We start from the raw sequence: 14609 nt of genomic DNA on the forward strand, positions 1-14609 counted from the left end.
ACTATAAATTCATGAGTGCAACAACAATATATATTCATGACAGCAACAATAATATAAATTCATGACAGCAACATTATTACAAATTCATGACAGCAACAATAGTATAAATTCATGACAGCAACAGTACTATAAATTCATGAGTGCAACACTATAAATTCATGACAGCAACAATAATATAAATTCATGAGCAATATAATAAATTCATGACAGCAACAGTATTATAAATCATGACAGCAACAGTATTGTAAATTCATCACAGCAACAGTGCTATCAATTCATGACAACAACAGTGCAAACAATTCATGGCAGCAACAGTGCTATAAATACATGACAGTAACTGTTTATGAATTCATGACACTAACTACATTACAAATTCATGACAGTAACTGTAACAAAACTTGAACTATTATAAATTCATGATGGTAACAGTACTATGAATTCATTATAGCAACTACTACAAATTCACTACAGTAACAGTACCATAAATTCATGACAGTAACTATATCATAAATTTATGACAGTAAGTACTATAAACTTAGGACAGTAACAATATTATAAATTCATGATAATAACAGTACTATAAAGTCATTACAGTTTCATTACAGTAACAATACTGTTATAAAATGATTAAAGTAACTGTGTTTTAAATTGATTTATTTTAACAGGGTGAAGACTATCATTTGCTTATACAATTTATCTCCCTCCCTCCCCCCCCCACTAGCAATATAGATTCAAAGTTTGACTTTCATACTGATTGTATGCAGTGATTACCATTCAAGTTTGCTTTTCATCTTGATTTGTTGCAGTGACTGGCCATTCAAGTTTGCTTTTCATCCTGATTTGTGGCAGTGACTGGCCATTCAAGTTTGCTTTTCATCCTGATTGGTTGCAGTGACTAGCCATTCAAGTTTGCTTTTCATCCTGATTGGTTGCAGTGACTAGCCATTCAAGTTTGCTTTTCATTCTGATTGGTTGCAGTGACTAGCCATTCAAGTTTGCTTTTTATCCTGACTGGTTGCAGTGACTGGCCATTCAAGTTTACTTTTCATCCTGACTGGTTGCAGTGACTGGCCATACAAGTTTGCATTTCATCCTGATTGGTTTCAATGACTGGCCAGGATTTTTAATTTTTGTATGTACTCTAAGTCACCTTATATGCGGGAGTATCTTGCCTTTTCACAAGTGAGTTTGGCACATTTTTCTGTCAAGATCACAATTTTGTTTCATAATGATTGATCTGAAAAATTGAATTCAAGCTGAGAAGTCAGTAGTTTTATACAAAATCACTTTATTCAGGGCCATTACCTAAACTTCTATTCTGTTTCCATTCCTTGTAAACTCATGTGCAATGGCAGCAAAACCAGGCAGTGAGGTGTCACATAAAATAAAAAATCATTTCTTACGAGTTCATACATGATGGTACTTGAGTTCCTGAATTACTTAACTGTCTGCTATGTAACAGTTTATAGACTGGAGAAGGGATTTCATGGTTTCTACAGAAAGATCATTGGGTCTTAAAATTTGCAGTTTATAGACATAAATAATCCATGAAAGCTGATTCATTCAGATAGGTGAACAGGCAGCAGCTGAGTTCTTTATTTGTCTCATGTCAACAAGGAAAGAAATACCAGAATAACTGTCCAAATTTATGAACACAGCTGACTTTTTTTCCTTGCCTTCCTTAAAATGCCTGCTCATAAATACTGATCCTGTTAAAAAAAAAAATGGGTAAAATACATTGATTACAACGAATGCTTAGTACTGAAATTCTTATAACACAACCATTAATTTTAGGAAATTAAATTATATTGCCTTCTGTTTGCAACTTTCCTTTAATAGCTTGAGGGCAGTTTACAGTTACCTGAATGCTTGACGTTTACACCTTTAGCATCTTTTAGAGAACTGTTCATTCCTTTTCACAACCTATCTATGACAACAAACTTAACATCTTTAGAATGTGATGTTATGTAGAGATGCCCGGTATTACCAGCATATCGGTATACCATGCTATTTTCCAGACGGTACTTTTTCACCGACCAGTACGACGGTAGTTTCTGTGAGCAAGGAATTATAGAAATTCCAGAAGAAACACATTAGGATTTTAGTCATATTAACAGCGTGTTTTCATTAATCAAGATTAAAAAATTATTATTCATTTTACAAAAAGGCTGTATCTGTCACAAATTTATGGTGAATATTACAAATAATTTTATTTATGCTCTTTTAGTCAGTGTTGACGCGTATCATGTATAGCAGGATGGTAACCAAATGAAATGTTGTCAAACGTATTCAGGCCAAATCCAATTTTGTTTTTAAATTTTGGATTTAAAAAAACAAAAGAGAAGAAAATATATAAAATGTATCATGTTTTACTTATTTACTTATGAATGTGCTAAGTGTATGTATTCCTTATAAGAATGCAATCAGCCTACAATTTTCAGAAGCACACATGTTGTCTGTCTGAACTTTACATAATTTCTCAAGTCCACATAATATTTTCTTGTTTGTTAAGTGTATCATGTGTACTGGCCCTCTCTGATAAATATCTTGCCTGAGTCTTGGCATCCCACTCAAAGTTTCCCTGCCTATTATATCAATAGCGAAGATATAAAATTGGAGGCTTCAGAATGAACAATTTTTATTTTTAATAACAGACTCGGTAATGTCAGCACAATGTATTTCACAATATCAGCTATGGTGTAAGCTTAATAATCGCACTGTAATTACAGTTTGAGATTGCAACTTATATAACAATTAACCAATTAACAAACACACTGCAACTTCATCCACTATAAAGTATTGTCCATTTAATTTCTGTTGATGAGAGAGTGGGTTGTAGGGAGCTGTGATTTTATATTGAGCTGAAATATTTTCTTATATCTCAAGGTAATTAATATTTTAATAATTAATATTAAATAAATCCCCAGATAATATCATGGATGGTGGTATTTTGCTATGAATCTGAGAAAGATATTCTATCCAGTCATTGATATATGTAAAAGGATGATATTACACCACCTAGAATCGAGCCCCTGAAGGACACACCATATTGAAGTAATGAAGTCACCCCACCATGAATCAAACTTTTTTGAAAAACACTACTTTGAAATAGAAACCTAACCAAAAATTGGGAAAAACAAATTTTTCAGTAAATTATGTTTTCTCTGATAATTCTCACCTGACCATATTAAAGTTAGGTTTACTCCAATACCTCTGAATCCAACTTTCCTCAAAAGACAAGAATGTGTATGTGTGTGTGTGTGTGTGTGTGTGTATAGGATTTTGCATTGTGGGGATTGGTGGGAGGGATCAGGTAGGTATTATTAGAAAAACATAATTTACTATAAAAAAATTTCTTTCTCTGTCAAATACATTACCTGATCATATTAGCATTATGTGAATAGGAAAGAGGAGGAGGAAACGCTGAGCATCTTTCCTCTGCCTGTGTCACCCAGTAATAGCATGATGAACTTCTACAGCCTTTAGTTTAGCACAACCAAAGACAATTTGTTTATGTACGAGTGAGATCCCTGTGGTTTTCTGTACTTGACTGTCTCAGTATCAGACGTTTCCCAAGTCAATCCAGCAAAAACAATAAATTCATGCTTGGATCTAAGATTGTGCTTTCATGAATGAGGCAGGGTCACTGTATCTGCAGCTACCACTAGCCCAAAAAAATAGTTAGCAAGGCCATGTCACACAAATGGAAGCTAGAGAACATAAACTGGGTATGCCTGTCAGCCAACTCCATTATGTTCTGAAATGAAACGATGTATTTTAGGCCAAGCTCATGGAGGTAACTTGTATTTCAAGAACTGATTTAGTTATACCCGATTCTGTGAATGTTAGGAGTATGCTGATTTAGTAACTCCCTTTTGCCATGTGGCGTGTGCTTGTAGGGGCTTATGTTTAGCCAAGTGGCCTGTGCTTGTAGGGGCTTATGTTTAGCCAAGTGGCCTGTGCTTGTAGGGGCTTATGTTTAGCCATGTGGCCTGTGCTTGTAGGGGCTTATGCTTAGCCAAGTGGCCTGTGCTTGTAGGGGCTTATGTTTAGTCATGTGGCCTGTGCTTGTAGGGGCTTATGTTTAGCCAAGTGGCCTGTGCTTGTAGGGGCTTATGTTTAGCCAAGTGGCCTGTGCTTGTAGGGGCTTATGTTTAGTCATGTGGCCTTTGCTTGTAGGGGCTTATGTTTAGCCGTGTGGCCTGTGCTTGTAGGGGCTTATGTTTAGCCAAGTGGCCTGTGCTTGTAGGGGCTTATGTTTAGCCAAGTGGCCTGTGCTTGTAGGGGCTTATGTTTAGCCATGTGGCCTGTGCTTGTAGGAGCTTATGTTTAGCCAAGTGGCCTGTGCTTGTAGGGGCTTATGTTTAGCCAAGTGGCCTGTGCTTGTAGGGGCTTATGTTTAACCATGTGGCCTGTGCTTGTAGGGGCTTATATTTAGCCATGTGGCATGTGCTTGTTGGGGCTTATGTTTAGCCAAGTGGCCTGTGCTTGTAGGGGGTTATGCTTGTAGGGGCTTATGTTTAGCCAGGTGGCCTGTGCTTGTAGGGGCTTATGTTTAGTCAAGTGGTCTGTGCTTGTAGGGGCTTACGCTTAGATAAGTGCCATGTGCTTGTGAGGTGTTATGTTTGCGTTCCTGCCTTCCGCTGCATGAATATATCTCCTTATGATCTTACTCCAGCATCACAGACAGAATCTGAGGGTATGTGCAGAGTCCTACAGCTTTACTTCTCTTGACAGATCAATTGAGGAGGGGGAATGAATAGTTATTTGATGGATGACTAGTGAAAGCAACTTGTTCTCAGACAGGAAACCAGGTTGTGTCATTAGAATGACTAACTATCAGAATAGAACATGTAGTTCAGATCCATGGATACCATATGTAACTCACTCCCTTGGCATGCTGAAACAGGCATTATCATAGGTTGCAAGTCTTATATGATAGCTCCTTCACTCAGGTGGAATACATTGATTCCAACTTTGAAGAGTTTGGCCATGTCAAAACCCAGGTGAGATTCCATTTGGGAATAATGTGAGTGAGCATCAATATTGCAACACAAGTCAGAAATTTGTTTGTTGCAGAATAACATAATTTCTTCCATGAAGCCTGAACAAGTCTGAGATCATGGAATGGTTACCTCATTGTCTTCAAGAAAGAGAAAAATTTTAGCAGCTAGGGACTAGATGCTGAGAGTGGTGTGGCATCATTGAGAAGACACCAGTCACTGACAACATATGACTTCCCCTCAAGTGTCTTCAAAGATGATGATCTTCTGTTGATGCAATCCACTCCAAGACTGAAGCTCCATACTCCTTTTTGATGCAATCCTTTCCATGATTGAAGATCTGTACTCCTTTAAGATGCAATCCTCTCCATGACTGAAGCTCCATACTCCTTTTTGATGCAATCCACTTCATGACTGAAGCTCCATACTCCTTTTTGATGCAATCCTCTCCATGACTGAAGCTCCATACTCCTTTTTGATGCAATCCTCTCCATGACTGAAGCGTCATACTCCTTTCTGATGCAATCCTCTCCATGACTGAAGCTCCATACACCTTTTTGATGCAATCCTCTCCATGACTGAAGCTCCATACACCTTTTTGATGCAATCCTCTCCATGACTGAAGCTCCATACACCTTTTTGATCATTTTCTCTTGCATGAATAGAATAGATGCAATTTCAACTGCTTGAGCAGAGTGGAGGTTGCCACAACTTGTATGGGTACATCCCTCTATAAATCAATCAGACTGTTGATCTTGGAAGATTTTCATCTTAGCGGGACAATAAGAAATAAGAACTATTTGCACTCAATCAAAGAAAAATAGGCCCAACTAGGCACAGAAAGAAAATGATATAATTTACTGTCAGGAATTAACTTTGAAATAATGTCTTTTATTTATATTTTTAAATGCAATAAAATGTATAACTTTGTCTTTTCTATATGCAGATTAATCATTTTCTGCATGTAGCATCAGCAACTACAGCACTTTAAAAAAAAGCAAAGTTACATGGCATATTTTAAACATATCTTTGATGTTTTTGTGATGTACTATCATCTTAGAATCCCATAAATGCCTGATACAATCACTGTATGTTCTTTCAAATTTTAATTTCAGATTTATTTTTGTTGCTGAATAGCCTAAAAATCTATAACATTAATCTGCCAAACAATTTCCTGCAATTAATAAGGAACACAGAAAATGTTTATGGACTAAATATTAATTAATACAAAATAAAACCACGGCTTTTAGAACACTATTTTGATGGGATTTCACTCAAAACATATTCAGTTGCTCAGTTTAAGCTGTGACATTTAAAAATATAACTTCCATAATGCAATATTCAAATAAAAACAGTCTATTTGTGGCATATCTGCATTGTCCATATCGGAAAGCTGAAATCATCATTATTCAAATAAAAACAGTCTATTTGTGGCATATTCGCATTGTCCATATCGGAAAGCTGATATTGTCATTATGAAATTTCTTCAAATGACTCAACAAAAAATAAAAATTATTGCTGACATTATTAAAACAAATATAACTTCTGTCATGGATAAGATCCATAACCAATCAGCATAGAATGTTTTGACATTTATAATTTTTGTTACAGTTGTGGGTTATTGCCTATCAGAAAAATTTCAAAAAGTGTCATTTTCCTAAACTTTAAAACTGAATAATTTTTGGTCAGACCATTTACCTCAGACTGAGTGGAGAATTTGTACCTAGAAATAGATGATCAACAATACTTTATAACAAAATACACTGACCAGAACAATGTTATTCTATAAACAAAGAAAAATAGCTATAAAGACTTCAGTGTATATATAGACACGCACTCTTGTTCTTTGGCCAATAGCAATGCACAGGTGAATATACAGAGACAGAAATATTGTACTCCTTTCCATACCATACATTCTTTCTTAATGTATTCAGGAAGGGAAGGTTGGGTGGACACTACATCAGAAAATTGGACTCTTTTTGGGTAAGGTTCTAAACACATGTAGATGTGATGTGATTTGGATTTTTAACATAGCTTTAACAATATTTCAGTCATATCGCTACGATGTCTGCAATGTGGCAGTTTATAATGATGTCTAGCACTGGGGCATCATGCCGCAGATATGTAGCATGATGTCCCACCCAGTCACATTATCCTGACACCGGGCCGACCAGTCCTAACATTAACCTCTTAATGCTGAGCGCCTAGCGAGGCAGCTGTTACTACCATTTTTGTAAGTCTTTGGTATGACTTGGCCGGGGATCGAACCCACGACCTTCCGCATCCGAGGTGGACGCTCTAACCACTAGGCCACCGGAGCGGTTAAACACATGTAGAACAGTATGTAACACAGGAATTTAATTTCCAAGGGTCAGATTATTTTCCCTGAGTCTGGAACTTATTTATCAAGGGTCAGATTACTTCCCCCAAGTCTGGAACTTATTTACCATGGGTCAGATTACTTCCCAGATTCTGGAACTTGTTTACCATGGGTCAGATTACTTACCCAATTCTGAAATGAACTTACCATGAACATAAAATAATTATAGAAATTTGTAATTATATAAGGTATTCACTTTTTTCCCATTCCAGAACTGTGACTCCAGGAAATAATCTGTCTTTTGACAAACGACTTCCACAGTATCAAATATTATCTATATGTCTTTTGTATGTTATGTCCTTTATTCCATAAAAATACTTTTTTCTACATGTCTTTGGTATGTTGTGTGCTTTATTCCATAAAAATACTTTTTTCTACATGTCTTTGGTATGTTGTGTGCTTTATTCCATAAAAATACTTTTGTCTATATGTCTTTGGTATGTTATGAACTTTATTGTTGTTGTTGGGTTTAATGCCATTTTTCAGCACATGATAGGCTATGCATGGCAGCCAGTATTAATGGTGGAGGAAGAACCCGGGAAACCTCCGGGAAGAACCACCGACCCGCGAGAAGCTACTGGCAAGCTTTCTCACATACCCACATTGGACGAAACCTAGAATCGAACCCACACAGACAGAGGTGAGATGGCAGTGATCCGTAACGGAGAGCGCTTTAGACCACTCAGCCACTCGGGGCCCCATTATGAACTTTATTCCATAAAAATACTATCTTCTACATGTCTTTGGTATATTATGTCCTTTATTCCATAAAAATACTTTTTCTACATGTCTTTGGTATGTTGTGTGCTTTATTCCATAAAAATACTTTTTGCTACATGTCTTTGGTATGTTATGGACTTTATTCCATAAAAATACTATCTTCTACATGTCTTTGGTATGTTATGGACTTTATTCCATAAATATACTATCTTCTACATGTCTTTGGTATGTTATGAACTCTATTCCATAAAAATACTATCTTCTACATGCCTTTGGTATGTTATGGACTTTATTCCATAAAAATACTACTTTCTACATGTCTTTGTTATGTTATGGACTCTATTCCATAAAAAGTCATACCAAAGACTTACAAAAATGGTACTAACAGCTGCCTCGCTGGTCCTTCAGCATTAAGAGGTTAGCATCAGGACTGGTCGGCCTGGTGTTAGGATAATGCGACTGGGTGTGACATCATGCTACATGTCTTTGGCATGATGCCCCAGTGCTAGACATCACTATAAACTGCCACATTTTAGACATCGTAGTGATATGACTGAAAAACTGTTAAAGCTATGTTAAAATTCCAATCACATCACAACACGTTAACAGCCATGTTTAATTCCAATCACATCACATCACATTAACAGCCATGTTTAATTCCAATCACATCACATCACATTAACAGCCATGTTTAATTCCAATCACATCACATCACATTAACAGCCATGTTTAATTCCAATCACATCACATCACATTAACAGCCATGTTTAATTCCAATCACATCACAGCATATTAACAGCCATGTTTAATTCCAATCACATCACATCACATTAACAGCCATGTTTAATTCCAATCACATCACAACACATTAACAGCCATGTTTAATTCCAATCACATCACATCACATTAACAGCCATGTTTAATTCCAATCACATCACATCACATTAACAGCCATGTGTAATTCCAATCACATCACAACATATTAACAGCTATGTTTAATTCCAATCACATCACATCACATTAACAGCCATGTTTACTTCTAATCACATCACAACACATTAACAGCCATGTTTAATTCCAATCACATCACAAAACATTAACAGCCATGTGTAATTCCAACCACATCACAACACATTAACAGCCATGTTTAATTCCAATCACATCACAACACATTAACAGCCATGTGTAATTCCAATCACATCACAACACATTAACAGCCATGTGTAATTCCAATCACATCACAACACATTAACAGCCATGTTTAATTCCAATCACATCACAACACATGAACAGCCATGTGTAATTCCAATCACATCACAACACATTAACAGCCATGTGTAATTCCAATCACATCACAACACATTAACAGCCATGTGTAATTCCAATCACATCACAACACATTAATAGCTATGTTTAATTCCAAACAAATCCTATTAATCATATTTGAAAGTATAAATTGGAGTTTATTATTAATTTCTCCATGTGTATGCAATGCTCAGCTGAAAATTACATGCAAGTTTTGTCAGAATATGGTTTGATTTAATTTTAAATTTCAGAAGAATTGATCAAGACAAAGGAGCTAAATCTGAATCAGTTATTTTTTCCAGTAAATGTATGCCAATGAACAAAGAAGTTCAGCAGACACTTTTGATACATACCTTCAATGAAACAAAGTTTTGTTGCACTTTTGAATGAGAATACATGTAGTGTCTGTAATCATTTTCTTCTCACTTTGTTACCAATGATATTTTTACCATTATCATGTTCTTATGAGCCTATGGTTTCAAAACATGACAAAAATCTATAGGTCAAAGATGCTGAACTTCATAAAAAAAATTATTTGTGCAGGAATTCTGATCAGGTTAAATTTGACCTTTGGTGAAATACCTTTAAGCCGGATTTAGCTTATAAATAAAAAGACTAAAAGGGTTTCATTTTATTTACGTACTTGAACAGCGCAAAATATATAACATTCCATGTTAACTAGCATTAGACACAATGACCTCATTCACCACGTGTTACAGATTAACTAGCATTAGACACAATGACCTCATTCACCACGTGTTACAGATTAACTAGCATTAGACACAATGACCTCATTCACCACATGTTACAGATTAACTAGCATTAGACACAATGACCTCATTCACCACGTTACAGATTAACTAGCATTAGACACAATGACCTCATTCACCACGTGTTACAGATTAACTAGCATTAGACACAATGACCTCATTCACCACGTGTTACAGATTTACTAGCATTAGACACAATGACCTCATTCACCACGTGTTACAGATTAACTAGCATTAGACACAATGACCTCATTCACCACGTGTTACAGATTAACTAGCATTAGACACAATTACCTCATTCACCACGTGTTACTGATTAACTAGCATTAGATACAATGACCTCATTCACCACGTGTTACAGATTAACTAGCATTAGACACAATGACCTCATTCACCACGTGTTACAGATTAACTAGCATTAGACACAATGACCTCATTCACCACGTGTTACAGATTAACTAGCATTAGACACAATGACCTCATTCACCACGTTACAGATTAACTAGCATTAGACACAATGACCTCATTCACCACGTGTTACAGATTAACTCCAAAGACATCATACTTGATTGGTATGCTGAAGACTTTAAAATGATCTCCAGTGACATTATCAACATTGTGCATGTTTTCACAAAAGACAAAGAACCAATATAAACCTCTGAACTGATTATGCACATTCCCTTTAAAGAAATAATGGTTAATCATAATGGGTATTCACGTGATTTCAGCACTAAAATAGCAGCAAGTGACAGGCACTTTAGTCTGGTTTACAGTAACAGTGCGAAGCAAATCGCTCTACCTGCATGACCTTTATAATGTAGGAAACCAGTAACCAGCCTCATTGTTTTTCAAGAAGAGTTTTAATGTTTAAGCAGTCATGGTTTCAAAGGATTAAACAATGCTCATCAGCATTTGTCTCTATTTTTGCAGTTTTGTTTCCCACAATTTTGTCCTTCACATGTATCATAAAGCAAATAATATATTACGAGAACAACTTATAATAAAGACTTTGACCAACAAAACAAAAATCACTGGTGCATCCCCATAATAATTATTTATTCATCATAAAGCAAACATAAATTGTTTAAACATTTAATACTGATTCCATTTAATCAAAGTCTATTACTGAATAATCTGCACCTTAACTGTCATCAAGAAACTTGCCGATGAAAGCTATCGATCATTGTGGACATTTACAACAGTGGCTCATTTTCACCAGCCCATGTTCCAATATGATTACACTGTCTACACCTTGGTGTATCGAGCAGATATTTCTGTGCTTTGGATATGTGAATTTCATTGTTCCTTCATGATTGAGACAAGGGGAGTACACAACTTGAATGTACTGATAAATAAGTAATTTTCCACTGCTGGTCAGTGTTTGCACAAATACCTTTCACTCAAATACACCTGTAATGGCTTCCCTCTGGTACGTAGTCATACTTTCAATGTTAAACTTACAAAGTATCCTTTTTAGGTCAATTCCCTTCACCATTTTCAGCAGATCTGTTAGGAATCAGATCACAATGAATAGCTCCAGTTCAGTACCCACAAATGTAGCCCCAGTCTATTTTCTTTGAGTATTTTTTCCAGTCTCCTTTCAGTGGTGATACACTTCGGTGTTAGACTGAGGCTTTCTTGGTATGCATTTAAAGGCAATTGTTTATTCTTTAGAATACGAGCTTATGGTGTCATTGTCTGTGCATGTTTTGGCGACTGTGTACAATGAGTAATACAGTCTTGGTGATGATCCAGAAGTGAAATCTGTGTTCCATTGCATGTTGATTTGTTTACAGTCCAGCCTCTCAAAGAAATGCTGGTGAACCTATGACAAGAACTTCACCAAGAAGTCATCTTTGAAGGTATTTTAGAGTAACATATGATTTGTATTGATTGTCACACAGCATTAAGTTCAATACTGTGAAACAAATGTAGAGAATATATAGTAAAATGATTTTTGTTCTGGGTCCAGATGTACAATGCACCATCCTATTGGTTACTGGGAATTACATACTACGGGAGGCAACTCATGATATCCAATAGCTGTGGCTAGGACATCAATATATCTGTTTGATCAACCAAGGTGTAGATAGGGTTATCATATTGGAACCTTGGCTAGCAAGAATGATTGTGACCAGGTACAAAACTGGGTCAAGAAAAGAACATATTGAATCTAATTGTCACAATATAGTGTAGTATGAATTTGTTCATCAACATGAGTAGCTTTCATTTTAACACCAGCGTCCACGACATTCAATACTGCATCACACCTTTAGGTTGAGCTTTTCCAAAATTGTCCACATACTTAAACATTGATTTTGGCTTATACTACTTTTAGCAGTGTTCAAATGATCTTCCAAAGGAATAGGGAAGTATAAGAATCTAAACAAAGTGAATGATTGCCATTTAATGGTTTGTATAATCATATTCTTAAAAAAATGTATACCCATTACTGAAATAATTGTTGCTTAATGCATATATATATATATATATATATATATATATATATATATATATATATATATATATATATATATATATATACTTATGGTACTCCTAGATCTCCACAGCAAAAACGGCCATTTTCACCCAATATGACTATTATTTTTTTAATTACAAGCATGTGTTGACTTTTTTAATACTGTAAAATGTATAGCAATAAATCATTCCCAATATTTTATATTTTTTAATTTTTAATTATTTAGTATTTCAAGTTGTAAAAGTAGTTCCAGACTGGGTGTACAATACTGCAATTTTAGTGTGCCATATAAAATCACAGACTGAACATTTGTATCGATCGCCACATAGCAATGTAAGATTAGGCCCACATAGTATGTAATAAAGCACCATACGATGAGTTGTCATTTCTACGAAGCTTCAGTGATTTGTTGTTCGAGTTATCGTGGACCCCTTACCACCAAAATATTCCCTTCGTGATTCGCTCTTTGAGTTATCGTGGTACCCTTACTTTAAGCCACCATACGATGAGCTGTTGTTCATCGAAGTATTCCTTCTTTGATTCGTGTTGAGTTATCTTAGACACCTTCGGAACCAGATCACGAAATCTCCATTTCATAAGCAAGCGTTTCGCCAAGCTTGGTTTCCAGCCCGTGTGTACATTAGTCAAAACTATGATAAGAGACCCGTCTAGCATATGGTCTTGCTGAAAAACCGGATTTGGCATCTATGCTAGCCAGGGTTCCGATATGTTAAGGTCTATACACTTTGACTGAGCGATTCGATATTTCAGTGTTTCGGGTCTTCGAATTTCATTGGATGCAGCGGCAAGCTAGGGGCCATCCATTTCGTACGTACGCAAAGATCTGGCAGACTTTACCCCTCCCTCCTCCCTCAACACATGCATACCTCACCCGAAAATCAATATTATCGCGGTTGAAGGACAGATTTATCGGCCTACACACACCCCACCTGCGTACGTACACTTGACGTACCCACCCCCCCACACACGAATTCTATAGAATGGTCTATATTTAATGCACGCAGAAACGATCAAGGATTAATAATATTAAAGTATTTAATAAAACAGATAGTCCACCGACAGCAGCAGAGAGACTGAGCCCACCAACTATTTCGTTTCAACAGAACCCCTATCAAAAACATTTCTGATAGAAGTTCTTATTTCACAAAATAAACCCTTCTATCCAGAAACTATGATGACTAAATCCTCTTTTCTGGCTAGAAGGGTTATTTCGACAGCGATAACTCACTATAAAAAATAGTTTCTTCACGGGGGGGGGGGGGGGTGCACGACGGCGACGTTGGTGGCTCAGTCTCTCTGCTGCTATCATTTTAGGATTTCTGTTGTGAATTAAAAATTTAAGTTAACAATAATGGCCAACATCGGAGAAGCACATTCCGCTAGACTAGCTCGAGAGCGACTAGCGGCGATTGAAAAATTTCTTCCTGTGCGAGATAATGTCAGAGAAAAATTACAGCAGAGACAGCAAATTCAAGAAGGTTTCGCAACGACCACAGGGGAATTATTTAAACCTATCACTGCAGTCACTGGAAAGGTTTTAACTGCTATCAAAGGAAGAACTCCTGAAGAGGCTGCAATTGAGGGTGGAAAAACCAGAGCAAGGTTTGCTTCAAGCAATAAAACAACTTAGTGAACAACAAGTAGCAGCCGCAGCTGATCCAGGTGCAGTAGGTCCACTTGCAACTGTCAAGGAAACATTTATTAAAAAATTTACCGAAGATGGCATCAACGAAATAAGAAATATTCCACTGAGTAACGTAGAGGAGCTTAAAGAGTTTTCTGTTTGGATCGTCGAAAATTATCATCGCAGACATGAATTTTTAAAACCAGATGCTGCCAAGGGCATGTCTCAATCCGAGTGGAGGGATTATGTGTATAAAATAAATCGAGATGTCTCCCGAATGTCTCCAACTGATGATACCTATAATTAT

General features: G+C 36.3%; 1 protein-coding gene across 2 annotated transcripts in view; it reads right to left on the reverse strand.

Annotated features, from left to right (window-relative positions):
* Positions 1-13297, reverse strand: part of LOC149778459 (GDP-fucose protein O-fucosyltransferase 1-like) — a 49486-nt gene extending 36189 nt beyond the window's left edge. Inside the window, exon 1 of one of the 2 annotated variants that reach the window (XM_089939297.1) lies at positions 13147-13297. In XM_089939297.1, coding sequence (XP_089795423.1) covers positions 13147-13178 — 32 coding nt within the window. In that variant the 5' untranslated portion in view covers positions 13179-13297. Of the gene's footprint in view, positions 1-13093 lie in introns of both variants that reach the window. The other variant, XM_089939298.1, reaches the window with a different exon arrangement.
* Positions 13298-14609: the final 1312 nt, after the last annotated feature.

This window comes from Sinohyriopsis cumingii, chromosome 17, assembly GCF_028554795.1.
Source record: "Sinohyriopsis cumingii isolate HCF-2022 chromosome 17, ASM2855479v2, whole genome shotgun sequence".
Lineage (NCBI taxonomy): Eukaryota > Metazoa > Mollusca > Bivalvia > Unionida > Unionidae > Sinohyriopsis > Sinohyriopsis cumingii.